This window comes from Acomys minous, assembly GCF_964271855.1.
Source record: "Acomys minous genome assembly, chromosome: 9".
Classification (NCBI taxonomy): domain Eukaryota; kingdom Metazoa; phylum Chordata; class Mammalia; order Rodentia; family Muridae; genus Acomys; species Acomys minous.
The window spans coordinates 31058898-31086087 of NC_140490.1; the positions used below are offsets into that span (position 1 = coordinate 31058898).

Consider the following 27190-nt stretch of genomic DNA (forward strand, 5'->3'; position numbering starts at 1 on the left):
AGGGAATCTGTAGGTGTTGCAGGTCATGTTCCTCTGAATTACGACATTCCCCTCGGAGGGGGAGGGGGAGGCTCAGGTCCCTAAAACAAGGTAATAAAGGGTTACCTGTGTGGGAGAACAGAAACTTGGTAGGTTCTTGGGGGACAACTGCTAAGAGCATAAAAGGCAGTATTAGTTACTGGGGCTGGAGACTCTGCCAAGCCAGACCCAGACAGAAGGATATGTCTGGGCCTGGGAGCTGAATGCAAGAAGCACATAGTGAGCTCCAGGCCCCAGCTTTCAGGAGTCATCAGCGATGATAGAACTGGCTTTCTGATAATGCAGCTGCGTCAACCAGAACTTTCTTAGTCCTGTTCCTTGTAAGTCAGCCCTCCTGTATACTCCTGTTAGCAATCCTTATACAAACTTGATTTGTCCACCAAATCCAGCACTGGCACAACGGTCTGTCATCGGCTCCCTTTCTGTGGGGAGCGCATGTGAGGTCTGGCACACTGTTGTTTTGAGAGGTAAGCTAGAGCTCTCCTGTGAGGCACATCTGTTGTCTTTCTAACTTCCACTGACAAGAAAAGCTTTGCTGAAGCATCATTTGAGATGGCGGCGGGGGGTGGGGGTGGGGTGGTGTGTGTATTATTAGAAGTATGCCTTCAATGCCCTTTCTCACATAGCTTTCTGGGAAAAAGTCAGGGGAGGGAGCAGCAGAGAGCAGCTAGATACAACAGCTATCTGGTAATGACCAGTGCAAAGTTCTGTTGTGTAAGGCAGAGGCTATTTCTAACCACCATCACCATTTCTGAGGGGTGGTAGGGGGAAGCAGCCTGCCTAACATTGAGAAGGAAGAACAAACTGATGGCCCACTTGGGGGTACCTTGGAAAAGAGGGACAAACAGACAAGGCTCAACAACCAAGTCATTGGCACCAGGAGGTTTTCGTTCAGAAACAAAAGCAGCTGGGCACCATGGCACATGGCTTTAATGCCAGCACTGGGGAGGCAGAGGCAGGCAGATTTCTGTGAGTTTGAGGCCAGGCTCGTCTACATAGAAAGTTCCAGGTCAGCCAGAGCTACATAGTGAGACTCCGTTAAAGAAGGAAGGAAGGAAGGAAGGAAGACAGAAAAGTAACTGGAGAGAAGAAATGGTTAGAGTTTCCATGAATTTTGACTGTGTAAGATAATACAAAGAAGGTTGGTGGCATGTGTTTGAGTGTGTACTTTAAGGGTCAATAAAAAAACATGTAGAAAAATACACAGTTTTAGCATGAAACTAAATGCACATCTCTTATCATTGAACAGTTAGGTAAAGTGAGTTGCATGCCAACATTTCTTTTTTAAAACTTATTTATTTATTTATTCATTCACTCCTCTCCTCCTGGTCCCACCCTCCCTCCCCACTCCTCTCCCCCTCAGAAAAGGGGAGACCCCCTCAACCTACCCATCCCAGCTCATCAAGTCCCATCAGGATTGAATGTATCTTCTTCTACGGCGGCCCGGCAAGGCAGCCCCCCCCAGAGGGAAGTGATAAAAAAACCACGCCAACATTTCTATATGGCAGCATTTGCACACTGTATTTTGACATCAGAAAGGTGCACGAAAGAAACAGCACTTTGCGTGGCTTGTGACCTTCCAGGGTTTATCTCTGTAGCAATGGAGAAAAATGTCACTGTGCTCAGTCCCCAAGGCACCGTATTGTTTCTCCATCAGAGCCTCCCATCTAAGCTCACTGTAGTGAATCTGAGCTTGCTCCCAGCCTGGAGCATCTCTTGGTCAGTACTCTTCAGGTTTTAGCTGAGACACCTCCACATTCCCAAGTCTGAACTAAATGGCTACTCTTTTTTGTGCTTGTTGTTTTGTTTTTGGAGACAGGGTTTCTCTGTGTATTCCTGGCTGGCCTTGAACTCACAGCAATCCACCTGCCTCTGTCTCTTGAGTGCTAGGATTAAAGGCACGTGCCATCATGCCTGGTTTATGGGCTACTCTTCAAGCTGTTGCCTGATTAACCGACTCCAGGGGGCAGCTCCACACAATCTACACCCAGCTCAGTGGTATCAATCACTACAGGAAAAATGAAAGACACTGCTTATAAGATCCACTGAGCATTTCAGAAGAAAAGATGAGCAAGTAGACCAGCAACCATGTGTGTATATGTGTGTGTGTGTGTGTGTGTGTGTGTGTGTGTGTGTGTGTGTGTGTGTATGTGTGTATCAGTTGGGAAACTCCAAATGGAAGCTGCGGAGCTCTAAGAGTGGACTTTGGCACACTCCTTCCAGAGACAAGCTGAGGTGAGGTACACCTTCATGAAAGTTCTCTCACCAAGGTGAGCCAGCCAATGAGCACCCACAAAAGGAATCATAGGGGGCCCTGACCATCCCACGCAGGGCTCCATTCAGGGCAATCTTGGCTCTGGCTTCTCTGGTGTCCTGAGTAAGACTTTTCAGAGCCTCTGCAGCTTCATGCTTTCCTAATGAACACTCTCCTCAAACGTGCCCCTCTTCTTATTCTTCCCAGGCCATCTGTCCCCGTGAGAAGCCTCCCTTTCACTGATAACTCCATTTTGGCATCTGATTCACACAGACCACAACAGTGACCAAGTGACAACTAGTAAACGTAGCCAAGACCAGCTAAGCCACTGCATCCCGGGTGAAGGATCATGGGAGATTCTCCTCGCTAACAACAAAGAAGCCAGATGATAAGAAGTTAACATTCTAAGATACGACCCCTAGAGGTCAAGAAGTAAGAGCCGCCTCAGAAATCCACATTGATTCCTTCGCACTTCACACATCTTGCAGCACCACTCCCTAGTCAGAGAATCTGTGAAAAGCATAATTATTTATGCCCCTTCAAATCAGCAGCTCACACAAACCCCTCGTAGGACCTTCAATCAAAAGTGCATCTAGCGTCAACAAAAGGGCCTTTCAACTCTTCAAGGTGTCCATTCCCTCCTGGGAGGACGGCATGCTCTACACCCCCTCCCCTACCCCAGCCCTGCCCTGTGCCTCTGTCCACATGTTCACTTTCTCCTCTCAATCTGAGCCAAGCCTCAGTGGTTTTAAGCTCCATCCCTCCCCTTTGTTTTCTATTTTTATACGCTGATATTTTTGCTTGTGTGTGTGTTCTTTTACCTGACTTAAACGTTTAGTTGCGATTTATTGAGCAGCTACTGCTGCCAGGTATGGTATGTTGTCTTTCTGCCTTAATGGAGGCTCTTACTTGGGGAGGTATCGCATGAGTAGAAAACCAAAAAAGGTGGCCCAGATGTTTGAGAGAGAAACCTGGATGATGCCACAGCAAGGAATGGAGTAGGGAGGGAGGGGCCATTGAACAAGCAAACTTTGAACTGAGGCTGGTGGGCATATAATGCCAGAGGGGAACAGAAGATACCAACAGAGTGAACATTGAAGACTTCAGGAAGAGAAGGGCACGGGGCCTCCCTTCTTTTCCCTCCCTATAAGAGCTGGCTGGGGCTGTGTCCATCTATGGGCTGCCTGTGGTCAGGCATGTATCTCGTTTGCAACTTTCTTTCCTGTCAGGGTAGGGACCTGGCATCTCTGCATCCCTCCCTAAGCTAGGTAGGGTGTTCTGTGTGGAGTTGGCCACGCCCCTTTCTGAATCACTCACTTCGCCCCTCCCCCAAGATGGTATTAGGTGGGGTTTGGAGAAGGCAATCAGGTCACAAGCAAAGAGTCCTCAGAGATGAGACAAATGGCTGTGGAGATCTGAGAGATAGCTCAATAGTAAGGTATTTCTAACAGTGAGGCCCTGGGTTTGATTCCCAGATAGGGGTGGGGTGGGAGCTGCTTTTATTAACACAGATCTGGAAGGGAACAGTGTAAGCTTCTTCAAGTGAGAAAGCTGCAGGGGAAGCTCTCAGACTTCATACTTTGTTCCGTTCTTTGTACATGTATCTTTAATATCATGCACATATGCACACAGTGTGCATGTGGAAGCCAGAGGGGTACACTGGGTGCTTTCCTTGATAGCTCTCCACCTTAGGTTTTGAGATTTCGGTTTGGTGAGGGTCTCTCACCAAACCTGCAGCTCATAGATTAGGCTGACTGGTCCACCAATGAGATCCAATGGCTATCTTGTCTCTGCCCCTTACCCTATGCTGCCAAGCTTGGATTTTTTATTTTTTATGTGGTACAGGAGCTCTGAGCTCAGGTCTTTATGCTGGTACAGAAGGCACTTTATGATGGAGCCATCTCCCCAGCTCTCTATTTTTGTTTCCACTTGGTTTATTCTTGTTACCTGCTGCATGACTGCACAGAACAATTAATGCTCAATCCAACTTAATCGGATGCCGATAACAAGTTTAGTTTCCCTGGAAGGGGTATTTGTTAAGCTCGACAGAGCTGGCTCATGTCAGAAGACAATCCTTGCGAAAGGTGTGAAGACGGTGTATCACAGTTGTGGGAACAGAGGGAGATTTATTATGGTTACTAATGCTATTTTTGTCAATGTCTTTGGAATTCTAATTAGATTATTAAAACTTTACAAATCATTACATGAGATCCAGACGCAACACCTTCCTGCAACAAGGGTGCTTCTGAAATGAGAGTGTCCCGGTGCCACAGGTAATGATGCATCACTGATAATAAAGTTGCAGGGAAATTCCGCCAATAAAGCCAGGTGGAAGAGACAGAACCCATTCATCTTACTTCCTCTCTGAGGTTTATGCCAGAGGGTATGATGGCTGCTGTATAGAACACCAGCCTCGCCTTTTGCATTTTAGCAGCTGCATGGTGCTGGGTCACAGACTGTGAAGTTTAATGTATTGTCCTGGCTACTTATATTTTCCCCCTAAAATCTGAGAGGCAAATCAAAAATATTTACAAGTGACATGGCACTAGAAAAAGGAATAATCTTAGGAGAGAAATGAGACAAATGGCAGATTCGGCACCTAAGAATCATATATCTTAGAGCATTTTGATTTACAACACAGACGTTCACAGGAATACCTGAGGGGAAACAAATGGCTCGCTGCTAACCCAGGCTCATTTGCAGGTTATAAATGCAGGTGCTCTTTACCCACCAGATAATGACTCTCAAGCCCATCAACAGCAGAGGGCGAGGAATGGTATCACTGCCCTCTGTACTGGGCAAGATAGCCCGATTCCTTCAGGTGCAAATCCAAGCCCTTCACTTTCCAGCCACAGGAAGAAGACGGAGCTTACTCACCATGATGGACGACGCCCTTCAGCCCGTGGATGATGGGATCCAGTGCGGAATTGTCCCTCGGACTGACCTACATGTAAAGGAAACAGGACCAGTTAAATCTATCCTGGCATTGGCTCCAAAAGCTGAGATTTAATCTTCTAAAGAGAACTGGGACAGAAATGACATTTTGCCCAGTGGCTGGTTTGCCACATAGGAAGCCATCTCCATAAGGAGGTCCTTTAATGGAAGCATCTAGCAAGCTGCTTCGGTCTCTCTTACATATACCATGGTGCTCACCAAATGCCAGAGATTTATGGCACAGTAAAGTCGAGTGAGGAAGTCTAAATCACAACAGAGAAATTTCTCAGAGTACATTATAACCAGAGAGAAATATCACCTTCGTAGTGAAATCTTAAAAAGCTATTGCTCCACTTTATTAAAAGCAGGTCCTGATCAAGCTAAGAAGTCATTGAAAGTTCTCAGAGAACAATCTGTCATTGACTGAGTATTTCAACACCTTCTGGTAATTGTGTTTTTCCTTTCTTCTTAGAAAATGTACTAGTCCCCTTCCGGTTCACGCTTCTCTGTGAAGACCCCAGGTCCCTGGGAAAACCCACAGCCTCTATGCATCAAAGCCAATGGCATGGAAAGGCCAGCTTAAAGAGATCTCATCTCTACCTGCATCTTCCTTCTGGGGTTGATGTTTCCCCAGACCCAGCGGTACCAGTCCTCAGTGTCCATGTGCCCACTGGTTCATTCCTCCAACTTCTAGATTCTACTTAGCATATTATTGCCTTTTCTAGATTAAAATTTCCCCATCATGCTATAGTTATAATTTTAGGTACTATCACTTAGATATGGACAGTGAGATATTTACACATGAAATGTAACAATGTCTGGGGTGTGATTTAAAATAATCCAGGAGTGGGTAGCAGCTGGGGGGGTGGGGAGACAGGAGGCTGGTTAAGACTCGATCATTTAGGACCTTGAGTGACAGGTACAGGATGGATCATGACACATCCCCTCTACTTCCATGTATGTCCTTTCCCTCCCTTAAAAATAAAGAGCTTTTCAAAACCCATTATCTGTGGTTACCAAAGTTCCTTCATTTTTCCCCTTCAGAGACTGCATTTCCTATTAATCCACTTCTAACATAATGAAGCTGAGATATTGATGAACCGTTCAGTGTGCAGCAAGACCCAATTTGCTGTTTCAGGTTAACTCAGAGGAATCCAGAGCCGGCCCTATGTTGTATTTCTAGGAACCACAAAGGTTATGCACCACTTCCAGCTTCGGCAGGTGCCTCTACCCCTACTGAGTTGCTCTTTTGGAGAATAAGTCACACTTCACACATTTCTGTCCCTTTTCTGATCCAGAATGACCAAGACACAGCAGTGGCTCTATACAGGGACACATCTGCTCTGCTAAGGGAACATGTGATCACACCTAAGACATTTCGGGTTGTTACAATGACAGGAGATGGAGGTGGGGGAAGAGTCCACAGAGCCCCTGATATCCAGTGGGGGAGAGAACAGGATCACTGTTAAACATCCTATGTACTCACAAAGGCATCCTTCAACAGTTACCTGACTTCAGAGGGGAGTGGTGCAGAGGTGAGCTGAAGAAGCACCCTTTTCTTGAGAACAGTGACAAGATTTCAGTGTCTGGAGCCCCAAGATGCACGCATGTGTGTGTGTGTGTGTGTGTGTGTGTGTGTGTGTGTGTGTGTGTTCAGAACATACAACTGTTAAGCAGTCTTATGTTTATAGACTAATAACAATATATTGTGGAAGTTGGTCCTGTATTCTGTATTGTAGACATTACAGATGAAAGAAAGAAGGAAAGACCAGACAGACAGAGGGACAGACAGAAGGGGACAGAGGGAAGGAGGTGACTTGAGCCTAAGAACGGCTAAAATTCTGGAAGTTGACATGACTGAGCCCCCAAGTTGTCTGACGTGGAGCCCAGATCAGGCTGTATAGTGATTAAAGTGTAAAATGTACATTGAAAGCCAACATACAGCAAATATTCATAGGATATACCAAATCTAAAGAATAGTTGAAGGACAACTGTATTTCCATCAAGCAATTGATTAAAAATTTAAAACATACCAGAAAAAAATCACAATGTAAGACTATAAGATAAGAAACTTTCATCAGTAAATGTTATCATCTTTCAAAGGCCCAGAACAGAATAAGACCCAGAGAAAAAGCCATGCCAGTGGCTACAGGTAGAAGAGGGATTTTGGATAAGTGCCCTCTACCCACGTGTTTAACTCTTTGTCTTCCGTGGGTGCTAAGGGAGGGAGCTGGTGGAACCTTTAGGAGTTAGGGCCTAGTTGGGAGGTTCTTAGTCATTGAGGACATGCCCTGGTGAGGACTGTGGAACCCTAGGCCCACCCTCTTTCTCTTTAGCTCACTGAGGGATAAGGTTAGCATTCCTATTCGTTCCACCAAAGTAATGGGGACACTCAATGGTGGACCAGGAAAGACACAAATGTAAGTCAAAGCAACTGTTGTCTAGGTCAGTTATCATGTGCATCTTACTATGCAGCAAGAAGCTAACACAGAGGTGCTTCCTTTGATTCAAGGGAGTAGAAATGTTCATGCAAGTCTAATTACCTAACGCCCTGAAGTCTGTAAAGAGATGATGACGCGGCCAGCAACTCCTGCCCTCCTTGCCAACCTCACCACTAGAGTTCCTCATCAGGAGTAGTGCCAATTTTTCCTACCTTTGAAGCTAAATGCCTTTCTTACTAATAAGTATAAGAGGAACCAGGTGATTGTGACAAAGGCAGATGCTTGTAAACACTGGGACCATAAGGCCACCATGAGAAGAGCCTGATATGGCCTATCACGGGCTAGAAGGGAATGGGGAATGAACATAGGCACCCCCAGCTGGTGTCCTTCAAGACTGCTAACTACCAAGGTGAGCAGGTCCACGTGAAGCCACACCTGCGGCCCATGGGGGGCTGCTGCCCTCATCCTACCAGAACTGACCAGCTAACGCACAGGATCCAGGGATAAAACTGCAACTGTTAGTTATTTCAACCAGCTGGGGCCATTTTTTTCCTCCAGCAGAGTAAACTGTCCATAGTAGAGCTTTCGTGAGTGTGTAGAAGCTGAGGTTGGAGGAACCCTATGATATCAGGAACTTCCCCGCTAACAGGATGTTGATGTTGTACCCTAAAGGTTTCTGAATACGATTCCTTATCAGACCACTTCAGCTGATCCAACCCTTCACAATAGTGCTCCTTTCACAGTAGTGCTCCCTCTGCTGCCTGTGGTGGACCTTCACTGTTTACATTTAGTCCATCTGTAGCCAATGGTGATCTGAACAGACTAAGTGGAAAAAGCTCTAGTAGGGTGTTGGTGATGCATGCCTGTGATCCCAGCAGTGAGAGATGGAGGCAAAAGGGTCAGGAGTTCAAAGTAAGCTTGGGCTACTTGAGATGCTGTCTCAAAAAGTAAGCAAGGAGAAAGATGAGAAAGAGGAAGAAGAGGAGGAGGAGGAAAAGGAGGAGGAGGGGGAGGAGGAAGAGGAGGAGGAGAAAGGGAGGAGGAAGAGGAGGTGGGGAGAAGAAGGAGGAGGAGAGGGTCCTTAAAAGAGAAAGAAATAATTCCTAAGTTTTAAATCAAACGCTACTGAGTTCAGACGGAACCTGTTGATGTCTAGAAGATAAGAGGAGCCCACTGCCCTGTGTGCCCACCTTGAATTAGCTCCCTTCCTGTTCTTACAGTTTTCAGATCCGATGTTCCTGTAGCACTCAGGTTCAAGTAGCCATCATTTTACTAACGAATGGCCCCAAATGCCAGCAGTGTTATTACGGGACATTGTTATAATTATTCTATGATTTTGCTTGTTTGTTTGTTTTGAGACAAGGTCTCACGTAGCCCGAGCTGGCCTTGAACTTGCTATGTGCCTGAGGATGACTTTGAATTCTTGATCCTCCTGCTCTTTCCCAAAGTGCTGAGATGGCAGGTATGAGCCTCCATACTTGCCTTCTAATTAGTTACTATTGTTAATTTCTTACTGTGTACACCAATTAATTACTCTATCAATTACACTTTACTGTAGATATGCATAGATAGAAAACTTATAACTTACAATATGGTAATCATTATTATAACATATTATATTAAAATATTAACATAACTTATCTTGGGTCTGGTATCACCTTCAGGTTTCAGCAACTGCTATAGGTCTTGGAACCCACCCCTGGCAGATAAGGAGGATTACTGTACTGTGAAGCTCTGTCCAGGACGAGAAGGGATGTTTTACAGTCGGGGGCCCTTCAGTGCATTTAGTCTTGTCTGATGGTGTGAAGGCTCAAAGGAGGTGCTCCTAATCTTCCATGACTGACACCCGCTGATAACATACAAGTGGAAAATAACCAGGCAAACTAATCCAAGCTCAATTTCTGTTCCCATGTGATTACAGCATCCCTGAGTTCAACACTCAGACCTGGGTTCCTCTTAGCTCAAAGGCCTGACCCCAGATTCAAAGCAACCCCACAATTCAAAGTCTCTATATAGTCTCTTCAGCTGCTGGTGAGTAGACAGGCAAGGAAAAAGGGGGAGAAAATGGAGCTGTTGGCTAGGCAAAGAACCTTCCTAAAAAATACTGGGCTCTCTCTCTCCAATCCGTGGGCGGGGAATCCAAACGGCATGCTAATAAGTGGATTTGTTCCAGGAAGGCAAAGCCCTCACTGAATAATCCCTTCCACTGACTGTTTCAATCAATTTGCCACTTAGACAAAATTGTGGATATCAGCTAAGCAATGCGGGCAGCTTTTCAATGCGACGGCAGTGAACGAGGCTGCTTCAGCAACCTGTGTTTACATTCTGGTTTCCGTTCCAGCTAGGGGAGGCCAAGAGGGAGAGAAAAATGGAACTCAGAATTGGGCACGCATCCTCCCAGCTTCAGTGTCCACATCCTTAGAGTGGAGACACGTTCTCAAGCCTTCTCTGGGGAACCAAACACAGAAAGCATGGAGCCTGAGGCTCAGCATAGACAGTGTCTGCCTGGGGTGGGTCCTATCGGATAGCAAGTCACCCTAAACCCTCACATTTAAATGAATGCCCAGAAGCAGCAGCATTCCTAGCCAGAGTAATACCTCTTTGAGTTCAGATTTCAAAAGATGGAAGTTTTGCTAGACATCCACTCAGTTTTGTAATACGCCGCCCATTTTAGAGCCACACGAGGAGGCTTCCTGGCTCTTAAAGCTTGCTGCCTTCCACTTTAAGATCAAAGAAGTTGCACGGTAATACAGAGAAGCCAGCACTTCCACAAATGAGCTTTAAAAGGATGCAGGGGGGGGGGGGCGGTGCACACCCACCTCTCCCCACACTTTGTGCTTGAATTGAAAAACTTAGCTCCCGGCAGTTCCAATTTTGAGCAGCTCTGTAGCTTTAGTCATCTTCAAAAGGGATGGCACATAAACATGACAGAGGGCTCCGAGTCAGCGCCTTGCAGTTGTCTTTAGATATACCGCCAATACATGGAGACATCGTCAATATAGGAAAACTCATATGGAGTTTGGGGCTAAAGACTAACTCCAAGCACAAGCTATGGAAATCTAAAACAACGCATTTCCCTTGTGAGTGATGGCTCACTGCATGGGTTGGTCCCATTATTGGGTTCCTAGGCACGTTCTCAGTTGTCTCTCTATGGATGCTTATCTACAGCATGGGCTGTGCTTATTTCCAACTTGGAGCAAACTAAAACAGAGACAGAACAACCCTGGCCGACCACGAGTGCCACATTCGGACAGGCTCCCTTCACCTTTTCCCGAACCCTGTGCCATTTGGCCCTTGTCTCAGATTCTAGTAACTTTCTATCTATCACGTCCTGGACATCTGGTAGACAGGATGGCCAAGACAACGTCCTTGCCCCAGTTCCGACACTGCCAGCTGTAGCTTTACTACCACAAACCTCATGTCCAGCCAACAACCAGTCTCTTGAGGAAAAAAAAAAAAAGATTGATGCTTGCAGAGGGTAGCGCTATACTATGAACCGGGGCTGTAAGGGAAGGTATCAAACAGCAGAGAGTTTGCACGGCCTTCCTGAACTGCAGAAATGATACATCAAGCCCCGAGGGTTAGCAGATAACTGTGCATTCAGAGGCTGACACACCTGATCAGGAAGAGGGCAAGGGCTTCCCATGAGGTCCAATTTCACACCGGTCTCCTCTCCTTCCATTTCTCTCATCTAAGAGCCACACAGCAAGGAGACAGAGTTTCTTTCATTCTGACGGTAACAGCTCAGCTACCTTTCATTACACTTTGGTATCTCTTGCTGTTAAGAGCTTCCTTGGCACAAACCACTTTCATTCTAGCCTCCTCTCCGCTACTGCATTTCAGGGGCCCTTACCTGCAGCTATGATGATGGCTTTCTGCTGTTAATGTTAAACGTGTGTGTGAGTGTGTGTGTGTGAGTGTGTGTGTGTGTGAGTGTGTGAGTGTGTGTGTGAGTGTGTGTGTGAGTGTGTGTGTGTGTGTTTGTGTGTTGGGCGGAAGCCAGAGGATGCTGGGTGTCTTGTCCTACCATTCTTTTCTTTGTTCCCTTGAGATATTGTCTGATACTAAACCTGGAGCTAGGATGGATGCTGGTTAGGGGTGTGTGTGTGTGTGTGTGTGTGTGTGTGTGTGTGTGTGTGTGTGTCTTCCAGTTTGGTTGGTTTGGTTTGGTTTTGTCAACCAGATAATAGTCTGGTTGAGGGAGCCTCAACTGAGAAAACGTCTCTATCATACTGACCTGCAGGCAAGTCTGTGTAGGTGTTTTCTTGATTACAGATGGATGTGGGTACTACCAGCCCTTGTGGTAGTATCACCCCTAGGGAGGTAGTCTTGGGTTGTATAGGAAAGCAGGCTAAGCAAGCCAATAAGCAGCATTCCTCCATGGCTTCTGCTGCTGTTCCTGCCTCACTTCCCTCAGTGAAGGACTGTGAATGGCCTTATAAGCCAAATAAACCCTCCCCACCCCACCCCACAAATTAGTTTTGGTCATGGTCTTTATCTCAGAACAACAAACAACGACAACAGCAACTGTAATTAGGATAGATGTTAGCCAGCAAGTCCCAGCAATCCTTTTGTCTCTGGCCTTCAGTGTTGGGGTTATGGGTGTGCATAACCATGTCTAGATTTGTGTGTGTGTGTGTGTGTGTGTGTGTGTGTGTGTGTGTGTGTGTGGCCAAGATAGGGCTTCTCTGTATAGCCTTGGCTGTCCTGGACTTGCTTTGTAGATCAGGCTGGGCTTGAACTCACAGAAAGCCATCTGTCTCTGCCTCCCTGAGTGCTGGGATTAAATGCACACACCACTACATCTGCCTCATGCCTCAATCTTTAAGTGGACGCCGGGGATTTGAACTCAGGCTCTGCTTATGCAGCAAGCTGCCTATCCTATGAGCCATCTTCTAGCCCCCAGTGTTAAACTCTCGAAAGTAATTTAGGCAGTATGTCTATGCACATGGGGGGTACATGGACACTAAATCAGGCCCTGCAAAGCTATATTCCAACCACCCTCCCTTTCCTCAGTCTTTTATTTAGGACTCGGAAATACTGTTTCTTGTGTACAGCCTAGAGTCTCAGTTTGGGATGATCAAGTGTCTCTTCCCTTTTGACATCTCAACATCATCCTCTCTGCTGCCTGTCATTGCTGTAACAGGATTAGGCAATGTGGGATCCAAGGTGATGAAGCACTTAGCACCCTACATCACCAGGGAATCAAGGAGGAAAACGAGGACAAGCTTCAGAAGGAGACAAGGCACAGAGAGGGGGCGGGGTTCTTGGGGAGTATATAGTAAGGCTGTAGGGCTTTCCCTGAAATGTCATTTAAGAGTACGCTCCTTTTCAGAAGGGCGGCTTAAAATGGGACTATAAAATTCCAAAGACAAGAGCTTGAGGCGTGGCTTAACTGACCAGAACACTCGTTAGCATAAGGACCTGAACGCAGGTTCAAGAACCCATGTAACAAAAGCCAGGCATGGCTATGTGAGCTTCTAAGCTTAGCACTGGGCGGGAGAGAGGCAGGCGGATGAGTGGTGCTTGCTGGCTAGCAGCCTGCCTTCAGGTTCGGCGAGAGACCCTGCTCTGAGGGCGTAAGGTGAAGGACAGCAGAGCCAGACACCCACTCAGACATGTAAACCCGCACACAGGACTGGATGCAACGAACCCAAAACATGTTTGCATACAACACACCGTCCAGTATCAGAGCTTCGGTCTAAGCTAATAGCTTTCTACAGTGTCACCCCAGCTTCACGTACAGATAGCCCCTTGCCCAAGGGGAAGGATCTGGTCCTTGGTTATCATCTTACTGCCTACACTTGAAAGACAGACTTCTAGGACTAGTTGCCACAGGCAGAAAAAGAATTCCTAATGCCGCATCCCCCAGCGAAGGATAGACGCCAAAATGAAATACGGTCGTAAGTGCTAACGGGATTTGAACTCCTCACTTTTTAACAGAGCACAAGTCCCATCACGTCCTAATTACTGTTACCTGATATTCTTGTTGGTTACTAGTTAATTCTTGAGTTATCCATCTTCAGAAAAAGCCACAGATCTGTTCAACATCAAACTGTGCCAAGACCGGCTTGCTTCCTGTCCGTATATGTACAGATCACAGGGTCCGGAGTGTGGTGGTCAAGTCCATTTCTGTGGCTTCAGTTCACTCACATGCACTCAATGCAAAGCCACAGAGGAGGAAGAGAGTGTGAGCAGGGTAGGTGTATGGTGAAAGGCACCAGCACGGGGCCGTGTGGGCTTTTGTGCCTTTAAACGTGTTTCCCAGTAGCTGAGGATGCTGTTCCAGAGCCCTGTCTCATCTAAGCTAGTCTCCTGCAAGGAGAGCAGTCTCTCACACCATAACATACAGATGAGATTCCAGACCCATAAAGCCCAGCCTGAAGTCTTCAGCTTCAACCTTCGACAGTACACACTGTCTCACTGGGCCGTTGTCACGACCTTTGAATTGAAAAGGAGAGAAAACGTATGTGATCTGGGGGAGCCTGGGGCAAAAGAGCAATGGATTGCAAGCTCAATGGCTGGCCTGGAAGTTTCTCTCTGCCTCTGTTCAGCAGTGATGGACAACTCCTACCCTCCCTGGGTAATACTCCCACCATGCATTGCAAAGCCCCAACAACAGCAAAAGCTTAGGGGAGAAAGCAGGGCCAGCTGCTTCCCAGCATAGCAAGAGACTTCAACCAACACACATTAGATGTGAACTCTCACCTTTGCTCTTTCATTCCCTCTAAGCAAGAAGCTGCTCCAGGCATCCCATTTACAAAAGACTCAGCATCCAGAGAGGGCTATGTAGGGACTGCTGTAAATCCCCGCCATGTATGCAGCAAGAAAAGTACAAGACACAAGGCATGCTGGATCAAAGGGCTGCCAGACTGATCCTTGTGGTAGGAGAAAATCCTTCTCTAGGAGCAGAGAACGCCGTTCTCACATTAGAAAGGCAGGAAGAATAGGAAAACAGTTGAGAGGTCGCATGTGTAAAATATTTAAGTGGGGCCTGCAGGGGAAAGGTTACTGGGACAGCACTTGCCCATATGTAGAACTCCTCGAGTTTGATGCCTTTAGCGCTAGGTGGGGGACAAAAAGAAAGGTAGATAAAATATTAAAATGACATGATGACTTGGGGCTGTGAATCATGGGCCGCAGGCTACATGCAGCCCCAGGATAGCTATGAATGTGACCTGACACACAACTGCAAACAAAATGGCATAGTTTTGCCCACACTTTAAAAATGTGGTGTGTATATGGTGTTTGCCTGTTCAATAACGGTGTGGGTGCTGGTCTCTGCCCCTGTTTGTGTGTGCATGAGGCAGAGGTGTGTGTGTGTGTGTGTGTGTGTGTGTGTGTAGGATACTGGCTGACTTACTCTGTCCTCCATTCTTCTCTGCCTTAGGCCCTTCATGGTCTTTGCTGTACGTGGAGCCTGACATTTTTCCAAGCCAGTGTTCAGGAAGTCTCAGGGATTTTCCTTGTCTCCATTCTCCACAGTTACCAGGTTACAGGCCAACCCGGCAACGTCTGGCTTTTTATGAGGCTGCTGGGCATGTGAACTCTGATTCTCCAAGCCCTCTTATCCATCCACTGAGCCATCTTTCTAGCCTCGTGATTGTCTTTTTTTTTTTAAGCCCTTATAAAGTTCTCGAATGAGGTCTTCATAGATGACAGTGTTGTATTACAACGTCAAAAGGCTGGCTGCACGAAGAGGTGATGGGTAAACGTACAGTACTCTTAATCTACTTACATGTCCCCAGCTCTTTAATCTTGCTCATTCAATGAACATGTGCTGAACAGCCACAGAAGGCTGTGCTGTGCTGACTCCAGGAAGACTTTAAGTTATCCCAGTTCCAGGAACTTGGGGCCTCAGAGGGACTTGCACTAATGCAGTAGCATGAAGCAAAGCAACGAGGTCACTTCTCCAGTGTGATCATAAAAGGTCCTAACCTCTGTCTCAATGGCAGGCATCAGTACTTTCTTAATAGTTGTGTTGGAGAAGCTCATGTCACAAAGAATCACGGATAACCTTCGGACACTGGCTAGGGGAGAAGTAAAGTTCTATTGAAGGAGTGACTTGGGCCAACAACCCGAGCAAGCCTGGAAGTAGATCATTTCTAAAGAGAATTTCCCAATGAGCCCCAGCCCTGGCTATCAACTAGACAGGTGAGACACCTTGACTCAGAGGACCCAGGACCTTCGCAATGGGTGTGTGCTCTGTGTAATACTGTATTACATAGCAACAGACTACCAAAACTGGAGTGTTAACCAGGATACGGCACTGAATGAATTGTACAGCTGACAACCTAGTTCTCTCTAGAAGACTGCAAAAGGGACCGTGTTCTCACAATGCATCTCCCTTACACGGTGACACCGATTCGCTAAAGGGACTTGATTGTTTCCATCCTTCTAGCTTAGCTCTTGCCCCTTTGCGGACCTCAGCTGCTGGCACTGGGGGTCAAGCAATGCAGTTATAAGTCAGGTTCCAGTCAAGAGGAACGGAGGAGTAGTAATGAAAAAGGTCAGCGAGCAGAGCAATTAAGCATCAATAATCAATTCTGAGAGACGAAGCTATTTCAGTAGCTTTTATGTTTAACCAAACATAGGAAAGCAGTAAATTGCAGCACGGAATCTGAGGCCATCATCATGAAAGGGGTCCCTGGGCACAGTACAGGGCACAGTGTGGCAGCAGGAGCAGCTGTTCAGACTCCCAGCAACCAAATGCAGCTCGTCACACAGCGCAGCGCTCTTTCACGGAGGGTGTTTCTACTCCAGCCTCCTCTCAGCACTGAATGATCGCTCCATTAATGTAGTCTCCGAAGATGGATTAAGTATCACTTCACTCTCCTGAGCAATACCTCATAGGCCACCCCCTATTTTGGATGGTTCTCCTACATAACAGTCTTGCTGCCCGCCACTATAAGGGAGACACAGGCTCCCTGCTGCCGTCCCCTGAAATAAACTTGCCCACTTGTCTGCACGGCACACTTCATTCCCAAACAGTGGCTGCTGCATCGAGCCACCATTAAATCTATCTCACGCCTGATTTAAGAGCCTCGGTTCAGCAATGCTTTGAACATCACAATTGGACTATTTAAGTGGGTAAACATATCTCCATCCGCTAATTGGAAGGATTCCTGTCTCACAAGTGGTAGTGCGAATGAGCCCAGCCCCATCTCAGAGAGGACGTGGATGGACGTGAGCCGAGCATTTCAGCTTTGTATTTAAAATGTACCTGAGTTCAGCAGAGGATAAAATTAAATTGCAACGAGGAAGGACAGAATCTTTGCCAGCAGGCTTTGATTGATAGATCATGCCATTTGTAGCAGAATGGAATGGGAAACAGAAAGTCTGTTCCCAGCTATCACTGCCTCACTGGGGCAACTTCCTCTCCTTTGAGAGAATAAAATGACTTTCTCCACAGAGCATAAAGTTGCTCACTCAAGCACCAGGACTCCAGCACTCCAGATCAGCCACTAGTTCCGGGAGGGGGGGGGGGAGGAGGAAACTCTGTAAGGGGAAGAGAGGCTCCCCGTACCATTCAGTGATTTAGCTTATAAGAGGATCATTGACAAGAGCCTAGGAAGCAGCAATGACTTAGAACAAACAGATGGATCTCCTGAGCTCCATGCAATGAAGCCATTAAAACAGCTAGTTGGGTATGCAAAGACTAGTTAGGGATTAAGTGCAGAGATTTCTTAGTTTATCCGTGTGTGCTTTGTGTACATGTGTACATGTTTGTGTTGGAATGTGTTTGTGCAGGCCAGGGACACTTCAAGCATCTTCCTCATTTGTTATTCACCTTATTTTTTTTTGAGACAAGGTCTCTTACTGAACTTAGTGCTTGCTATTGGCTGGATCGGGTGGAGTGGCCAGCGAGCCCAAGGGACCTTTCTGTCTTTGCCTCCTAGCACTGGCACCACAGTGTGTAAACCGTCACACTCGGCTTTTGACATAGCTGTTGTAGATCTGACCCCAGGCCCTTACGCTTGCAATGGCAAGCACTGAATGAGACATCTTCTCACACCCAAATGCAGAGACTTTAAAACCATGTTGGTTGGTACAGATTCGAAATCTGGGTTTGCTCTTCAACTGTACACATGCGCTCATGCATGGACGCACATGCGTGTGCACACATGCACGCACTCATGCATGCACACACAGAAATCCATATCTACTCAACTTCTAGTGATACACAGACTGACGTAATGTGAGTCAGTTACGATTCAATCACTACTGCCTTAATCTTTCAACTTCCAATCCTTCATTTCAAGAAAACAGCTTTCGCAGCTTTTCACCCAGAGACCCAAATCTCGAAACCTTCCTCCCTTTCTTGTTGGTACTTTGGCAATCCTGGCTGGTTCTGCCTGTGGAGCACACCTGAGGCTGATGCATGCTTGTCTTTCTGTGTCCAGGCTGGGTTGCTGTGGTAACTGACCTTCACTGCCAATGTTGAGGTGAGATGAATGCATACCTCTGGGTGTGTCTGATTGCATTTCCAGAGGCAGTTAGAAGATTTGGGCTCTCACGGATTCAAACCCTGAACAGACTATTAGGAAATGGAAGAACTGTGCAGAGTGGGAGAAGCAGGTCACCAGGATGTGGCACTTGGGGGGAGGGGGACTGCTAGGCATTGGTCCCTGCCTGTGGGCATCTCTCCCAAACTCTCCCATCACTTCCCTGTTCTGCCTCACCATGGGCCCCAGCATCAGTGGAGCCGAAGTCCATAGACTGGAACCTCCCAACAGTGTGTAGCAGCAGAAGCTCTCCTTCCCCAGCTTGTTTATACCAGGCATTTTGTCACTACACTGAGAGAAGTCTCTAAAAAGCCATCTGTCTCAAACCCAATCTGACTGAAAATAATATGCCCAGGAGGGCTGCTGCATTTGCTCTTTCAATAACCTCAAGGCTGATAACAGACACGGTTCTCATGTACACCCTCTGCAGGAGTCACTCTTTCTCAGCCCAGGACAATCAGCGGGACAAAAACACAGCAACGACAGAGGGAACACTGTCTGCCAAGGCCTGGAATGGTAGTTAGGGCCCTGTCAAGCTCTCCCTCCTGTGGCCTGCAATCAATCTTGACAGCTTTCTCTCTCTCTAACTAACTGTACCATCCCTTTTCTCCAAGTAATGTTATCTTACTGCTCTTGCAAATCTGTGTGAACGCTCATTTTCAATGCACTGGGTAACAGCAAAAGAACCTCAACGCCCATAGCACTAAGAGGGAGAGCAAAAGCAAAAACCAAACCAAACCCCAACCTGGAAGAGAAGATTCTGTACACCCCCTACTTCCTAGAATGTCATATACGGTGGACAATGACCTTGAACTTCTGAACCTCCTGCCTGCATAGGCTATTATAACTGTTTATGCAGTGCCGGGGATTGAACCCAGGTCTGAGCCACATCCCCAGCCCACAAAAGGGAGATTTCCTGCCTATCGCAAGACTTTAACAACCTCCAAGTTACCAACAGTGATATAAATACTGACAGATGCAGCATTAGCAGATCAGCAGTCTGAATTTGTTGGATTTTATGATGCCCTGCAGCAGGAACCCTACCGCTTCCCCCACTTCAAAATTTCTTTGAGGAATGACAGATTGATGGTCATTCCAAACGGTTTGACTAGCACACAAGGAGGCTCCCTACCATGACACAGAAACTGCGCAAGTCAACACCCCGTGCCTGTTTGTAAGTAACACATGAACACCTCCACTGCCTAAAACATCTTTTCATGGGAGTGATATTCACTGCCAAGTGACTCTGAAAGACTGCATTGTGAATGGAGAGAATTCACCTTGTAATGCTCGCCAAGCGCAGCCTTCTGCACGTGAGACAGGTTCAACATTCTGGGATAACTCCCCTGATTGCTCCAATTTGGTTATTATTATTATTATTTTATAGGCAAACTTTGTAACAACACAGCACAGGTTTCATTGACTTCTCAAATAAACTAAAGCTCTGCAAGGGCTTCTTAAGTAATCCTTGGAGGGGGGGATCAGATTCCAATAAAATAAGTCTTGTGGTGTGGGCTCCCATGCTGAGTGTCTCAGCAGGTGAGAGCGTTTCCAATGCTGGGGGCACTCTTGGACTACATGCGCTAGATTCAGCGTGACATAAAAAATGGACCTGCTCAACCTGAAAAATTATTTTAAAGTAATTGGCTATGCGCTCCTCAAGGTTCTCAGGTAAATGGACACATCTAAATTAGGTGGCAATAAGTTTTATTAAGACACAACGGCCCTTTGTACCAGGTGTGGTGGCACACACCTTTGGTCCCAGCTCTCAGGAGGCAGAAACACTTATTCTTGCTGTAAGGAATCCCATCACACAGAAGCGCCAGGGTTATTATTTATCAACTGATGGGAATTGCTGACGGCAATTCTCTCTCTGTGGCAGAAACAGCCACCGGCTTGATGCGCTTTATGGAAGGCTTGCAACAGCAGAGAAATGTGAGCAGGGTGTAAGAAGGGAGGAAGCATAGCAACTATGCGCAACTTCAACCCTATCCCAGGGCACCAAAAGGCGTATGCCCGGGACCAGAACAGATCCTCAATTTGCCCCATCACCGCAGGAGCTGGAAGAGCATCATGGTCAAAAATAAGAATTTGAGTTAGGCTGAACAAATCACTTAACCGCCTCAAGATTTAATTCCCTTAACTTGGAAATACAGTATCAAGAAAAAACCCTTACCAGCTGCCGTGAGATTTGATACAACAATCCATTTATATAACAAGCCCCTCATGACACTGGCTGTTACTGTAGTTGGAAAAGTTGCTAACAGAAAGCTTGACTGTGTGGCGGATATGAGACTAAGCACCATCTTCCTCTGGTTCCAAGGAGTTGATCTAGCGACCTGAACAGGCATGGGTTCTACACTGAGGGTCTACTCCAGCTCATGAGCTTGTTTTGAACAACCTCTCTGCTTACATTCTCTCCAATCCAATCGCTAGGAACTGCCTTAGGTCAGTTACCTCATCTCTGCTCTAATTAAATTCTAAATAGTAAAGAGAAATTAACAGTGGTCTTGGGTTTTGCTCCCAGAAAGCAAGCAATGAGCCTCGTGGTCTTTTCTCTTTGATAAGCCATTTCAGAGACGCCCGTCTGTTTATGTATGGCTCCACATCTCGGAAACCCGTTTGATGCAGAGGAGAGATCACAAATTAGCTGAGAGTCTGCACCAGGGAAACGGGGACGTTTTTCTGAGTGGGTTTTTAGTCATCTGCATTCACAATTGAGAGATAAGGCAAGAGGAAGGTTATCTATGAATTTGAGATATGTTATATGCGGTCTCCAGTGGAGCCTGAGGGAGATTAAACTGCTGTCGGGTTGGTAGTCGGGCCACGAGGGTTCAGAATAATCAGGTGGTAGAATACTATGAGGAGAGGCTAACATGATGACAGCCTGAAAAACCTTCACTTTATGGATTCCTTGGAAATCTATTATACAAGCTCTGACTGTGTCTCTGTACAATTAAAGTACTCAGTCAAATCCCATGCTAGCAAGGCTAGGCCCCTCTAACAGCCCCAGAGTATAAATTACCATAGGTAATTTGAGTTTGAGAGAAAAATAAATCACTTTAAAAATTAACTTGGCAGAGGCCAGCATTCCTTACTCTGCTCTGACTTCTTGGTCCTTTGCACAGAGGAAGTCCATGAAGGATGCTGGCCATGGCAGGTGGGAATGAGGAAGAGGTGATGTGGCAACAGCACACGAACCTTCGAGCAATGACAATGACCTCCTTCAGAACTTAAAACATCCCCCGTATATATGACCAAGTGGGTGCAGCCGTATCTGATGAGTGCACTGTGGTGTGGACCAGGTATTTTTAGAATCAAAACCAGGTGTTCTGATGGAAATCGACTTCTAAGAATGAAAACAAAGGGGGGAAAGTCCTTTCAAATCATAAGGGGACAAACATGAACACAACACTTCTGTTTCTGTGCTGTTCATTATAGGAAAAAAGAAAAAGAAGCAGCTGAAAGTCCACTGGTTTCCTAGTCCTTAAGTAAGTAATGCAACAACATTTAGACTAACACTATCAGGAGGCTAAAAAAGATAAAGAAAAACGACATGTGCTAACACTCACACATGACCATGGCATGCTATTAAGGTTAAACATTCTTTGGAGCTTCACCGTACTTAGGTAATGTGGGTTCATAAATGTGCTTCAAACACCCGATAGAAAGATCAAATATGGCTGGTTCTCTCTTAATGGCAGGATTGAGGCATTCCATTTTTTCCTTTTTTAAAATAGACTAATGGTTGCCTTTATTAATAGTTTCCTTTTCTAGAATCTTTTTTATTATAATTTATTCACATTACATCCCAATTGTAATCCCCTCCCTCCCTCCTCCACTGCCCTAGACCTCTCTGATAGGTAGAGGCCTCCTCCCCCACTGTCTGACCACAGCCTATCAGGTTTCATCTGAATAGCCTGCCTTGCTTCTTCTGTGTTCCCATAGGACCTCTCCACCAAGGAGAAGTGATCAAATCTTGGGCACAAGAGTTTGTGTCAGAGATAGTCTTCTGCTTTTCCCCCACCTTGCCATGTGGAGAATGAGCTGTCCATCTGAACGGGGGCAGGGGGCGGTCTAGATTTATGCTTGAAATGTTTTTGGTTGGTGTATCAGTTTGTGCAGCCCCTCCTGGGTCCAGATCCGCTAGCCTTGATAGTCTCCTTGTGGAGCTCCTGAAACCCCCGCCTTTCGATTTCCCAACTCTTCCATACTAATCACAGCTCTTCGTTCAGAGTCTGGCTGCAAGTCCCAGCATCTGTCCTGATCACTTTTTGGGTAGAGTCACTCAGAGGACATCTACGTTGGGCTAATATCCACTTGTAAGTGAGTATATGCCATGTGTATCTTTCTGGGTCTGGGTTATTGCACCCAGGACGTTCTTTTCTAGTCCCATCCACTTACCTGTAAATTTCGAGATTTCCTTGTTTTTGATAGCTGAATAGTATTCCATGGTGTAAACGTAGTACAGTTTCTTTATCCATTTTTTGGCCGAGGGACATCTAGGTTGTTTCCGGATTCCCTCTCTTATGAATAAAGCTGCTATGAACATAGTTGAGCAAATGTCCTTGATGTATGGTGGAATATCTTTTGAGTATATGCCCAGGAGTGGGGCAGCTGGGTCTTGAGGTAGCCCTATTCCCAGATATCTGAGAAAATACCAGATTCATTTCCAAAGTGGTTGTACAAGTTTGCACTTCCACCAGCAATGAAGGAGTGTTCCCCTTTCTCCACATCCTCTCCAGCATGTGCTGTCACTTGAGTTTTTGGTCTTAGCCATTCTGATGGGTGTAAGATGGAATCTCAGACTCATTTTGATTTGCATTTCTCTGATGACTAGGGACGCTGAGTATTTTTTTTTTTTTTAGGTGTTTCTCAGCCATTTGATATTTCTCTGTTGAGAATTCTCTGATTAGCTCTGTATCCCATTTTTAAAATTAGGTTGTTTGGTTTGTGGTATTTAATTTCTTGAGTTCTTTATATATTTTGGATATTAGCCTTTTGTCAGATGTAGGGTTGGTGACGATCTTTTCCCAGTCTGTAGGCTGTTGCTTTTGTTCCATTGACAGTATTCTTTGCCTTATAGAAGTTTTTCAGTTCCAAGAGATCCTATTTATGAATTGTTGATCTTAGAGCCTAAGCTGTTGATGTTCTTTTCAGGAAGTTATCTCCTGTACCCAAGGCTCTTCCCATTTTTTTCTTCTAAGAGATTTAGGTGTCTGTTTTTATGTTGAGGTCTTTAATCCACTTGGACTTTAGTTTTGTGCAAGGTCTATTTGCATTTTTCTACATGTAGACATCCACATAGACCACTACCATTTGTTGAAGATGCTATTTTTTTCCCCATTGTATGGATTTGGCTTCTTTGTCAAGAATCAAGTGTCCATAGGTGTATGGGTTTATATGTGGGTCTTGAATTCTATTCCATTCATCAGCCAGCCTATTTCCATGCCAGTATCATGCTGTTTTTATAACTGTTGCTCTATAGTACATCTTGAGTTCTGGGATAGAGATTCCTCTGGAAGATTTTTTATTGTACAGGATTGCTTTAGCAATTCTGGGTTTTTGTTTGTTTGCTTGTTTTATTTTTCCATATAAAATTGAGAATTGATCTTTCAACTGTAAAAATTGTGTAGGAATTTTGATGGGAATTACATTGAATCTTTAGATTGCTTTTTTACTATCTTGATTCTCCCAATCCATGAGCACGGGAGATCTTTCCATCTTCTGATATCTTCTTCAGTTTCTTTCTTCAGAGACTAGATAACCTGTAAATGCCACAGATTCCCCTGTCTCTGCCTCCCAAGAACTGAGGTGATGAATGTGTGTCCCTATGCCTTGCCTTTTTTTTCTTAAAACATGAGGATGACATGGATTAAACCATATAATCTGCTCTGTTGCTTTGATGTCAAGCCATTTGCCAATTAAGACATTGCTCAAGATTGATTATTTTTAAAGATGCAAAGAAAATACTTATCTGCATTTTGAAAAACATATTGTATTAAAAATTTAACATTTAAATTATTTCAGGACTGGGGAGATGGGTCAGTGGTTAAAGGAACTTGCTTTTCCATCATGAGGATCAGAGTGGATCCCAGCACCTACATCATGCTGCTCAAAGGTGTCTGTAACTCAGCTCCAAGAGATCTGGTATGTTTCTGGCCTCCATACACACTCAGACAGACAAAGACAGACCGATACACAAATAAATCTGAGAAAAGGGATTATATGTAAATGCTGATACAGTTACATGAGTATCAAATTTGATAGCATATTTTTATACATTGGCCTATTTGGCCAATGTACTGTGGTAGTTAGTTTTAACTGTTCATTCAGTACCACCTAGAGTTTCAGTTGAGGAATTTTCTACATCATCTTGGCCTGCTAGTGTGCTTAGAAGGTAATTATCTTGATGGTTAACTACTGTAGGAAGGCCCACTCATTGTAGGCAGCTCTTATTGGCCCTGGGCAAAGTTGACAAGGTGGATGAACAGGAAGCAAAGATGAACATAGTATTTCTTTGTTCTTGACTGTGGGTGCAATGTGATTAGCTGTTCGAGTTCCTGCCTTGACCTCCTCCAAATGATGACCTGAAATCTGGAACTGTAAGTCAAGAAAAAACATTTTCCTCCATGTTGCTTCTTGTCAGCAACACAAATGACATTGGAACAGAAACTGGTACTGAAGATGGAGTTTTGCTGTGATAGACCTGACCATGTGAGCTTTATGCCTTAACTGGTTTTTTGGGGGGAAGGGCTATCAAGACTTTGGAACTCTGGGCTGGAATAGTCATTGAGGACTGCAGTAACAGAGTAATGGGCCTCCCTGTGGGAGCTTCGAAGACTGGAATGCTCAGAGTAATAGTGGCAGTGGAGGCCCAGAGCATGTTTCAGAAGGGAACAAGAATTCTGTTGCTAACTAGGGTGTTCGTTTGTTATCCAGCTGCTATTTTGGCTAAGAATGTGTGTGTGCAGATCATGCAATGGTGGAGGAGCAACTGTGGTTATCAAAGAGATGATCACTATTGAAGTCAAACCTTCTAGGCTCCACTGACAAAATAAGAACGTTTCCTTGGGACCAGCACACAGAAGTTCCAATCCAAGGGGGCCAGGCTACATCTTGAGCTGAATTTGGTAATGCAAGCAGCATCCATGTAGCACTGATGTTGAAGGCACACAAGATGTAAGACAAGTGAGTCATGGGGGCCAGCACCTTGTGGCCAGCCTGGGAGTACCTGTAGAGCTGTCCTGATAAGTTACTAGTGAAGATGAGGCCTCGGTTTCAATGGCATCCCTGGGATATTAGAGATGTTAGGGACACTGAACATCCATCCAGAAGAGTTGTAAGGGTGGGGCCTGTCTATGCCTACAAGAGAAGCTGTGTTTGCTGCTGATGGTAGAGTTGAAGCTGGGAAAAGGGGGATGGGGGTAATAAGACCCATCGAGCCCAGAAGATTATAAGTAGTAAAGGTAAAACAATGATCTACACTGATCTATACTGCTGAATTTGCTTTTCCCTTAAGACTGTTTATTGTATGTCCCTATTCTTACATTTTGGAATAAAGAAGTCTGCATTTTTTAAATAGGGGTCCACAGTTAAGAGACTTAAAAGTGTTAACATTTCTAAAGACTATGGGACTTTTAAAGTTGAGCCATGGTTTACATTAAGATATTAACAAATGACTTTGGAGACAAGAGTTGGGAAGTGATGGCTTAATGTGTTTATTCTTCATGTTGGCAGGGGGTGGACTAGGCTGCTTAGATTTAACTGTCAACAGATACAATCTAGAACAATCTAAGACAGTGGTTCTCAACCTTCCTAATGCTGTGACCCTTTAATACAGTTCCTAATATTGTGGTAACCCTCAGACCCTAAAATTATCTCATTGCTACTTCATAACTGTTATTTTTCTACTGTTATAAATCATAACATAAATATCTGATATGCAGGATATCTGATATGGGACACCCAAAGGGGCTAAGACCCACAGGCTGAGAACGGCTGACTTAGAATCATCAAGGAAGAGGCTTTCAATTGAGAAGTTGTCTATCTAGAGCCTGCTGGCCTGTGGGCATGACTCTAGGGGACTGGCTTGGTTGTTAATTGCTGTAGAAGACACAGCCCACTGTGGGCAGCGCCATCCTCTAGTGTGGGAACCTGGACTGTGTAAGAGTAGAAAAGGCTAAATGAGCACTAGCAAGAGGGTTGGGAGCACAGGGGGCATTCATTTTTCTCTGCCCTTAACTGTGGATGTCATGTGACTAGTTGCTTGCATTCACACTTTGACAATTACCTGGAATTGTAAGACAAATAAGCCCTTTGCTAACCCACACTGTTTCTTGTCAAGGTGTTTGTCAAAAAAGAGAAAGGAAACTAGATATGTATGTGTGTCTGTGTGTGTGTGTGTGTGTGTGTGTGTGTGTGTGTGTGTGCGTGTGTATGTATATATTTGTGTGTATATATGCATTAAACATATAAATTAAATATATAAAAGAATATTAATATATTTTAAAGGATTATAAATTAAATATGCAAATTTAATACATTAATTAAAAAATAAATTATAAGTTTAATTATATATGTGAGTTATATAAATTAAATATGAACGATATAAATTAAAAATAAATTAATATAAAGGAAAGGGAATTAGTTTATCCACATCCTTGTGACAGCAAACATATATTTCATTAAAGACCAACGCAGGCCAATGGGGATAAGATGGCCCCTCAGTGTCCAGCTGTCACTCTGGTTTAGATTCCCTATCAGCAGAGCTTCATGTGACAGTAGGGATACATTCCTTCCCATGTCCTATCGTGTGCAACCAGGAAGAGGCAGACAGTAACAACACTGAGTATCTTGAAGGACTATAGAGAACCTGGTCACACCCTGCCCTGGACAAGGAAATGAGGACACACTCTAAAAATAAGAACCATTTTCTCAAATACATGCAGAGTGTATGAACTCTCAGTGAGGAATCTTTATTTTCCTCATATAATTCTTCAGGAGATTTTAGGTGC

At 45.3% G+C, this 27190-nt stretch overlaps 1 protein-coding gene across 2 annotated transcripts in view; it reads right to left on the bottom strand.

Moving 5' to 3' along the window:
* PTPRG (protein tyrosine phosphatase receptor type G) overlaps positions 1-27190 on the bottom strand; it is a 685241-nt gene that overhangs the window by 145032 nt on the left and 513019 nt on the right. For both annotated transcript variants that reach the window (XM_084795413.1, XM_084795412.1), the window contains exon 6: positions 5171-5237. In XM_084795413.1, the coding sequence (XP_084651539.1) occupies positions 5171-5237 (67 nt within the window). The remainder of the gene's footprint in view (positions 1-5170; positions 5238-27190) is intronic.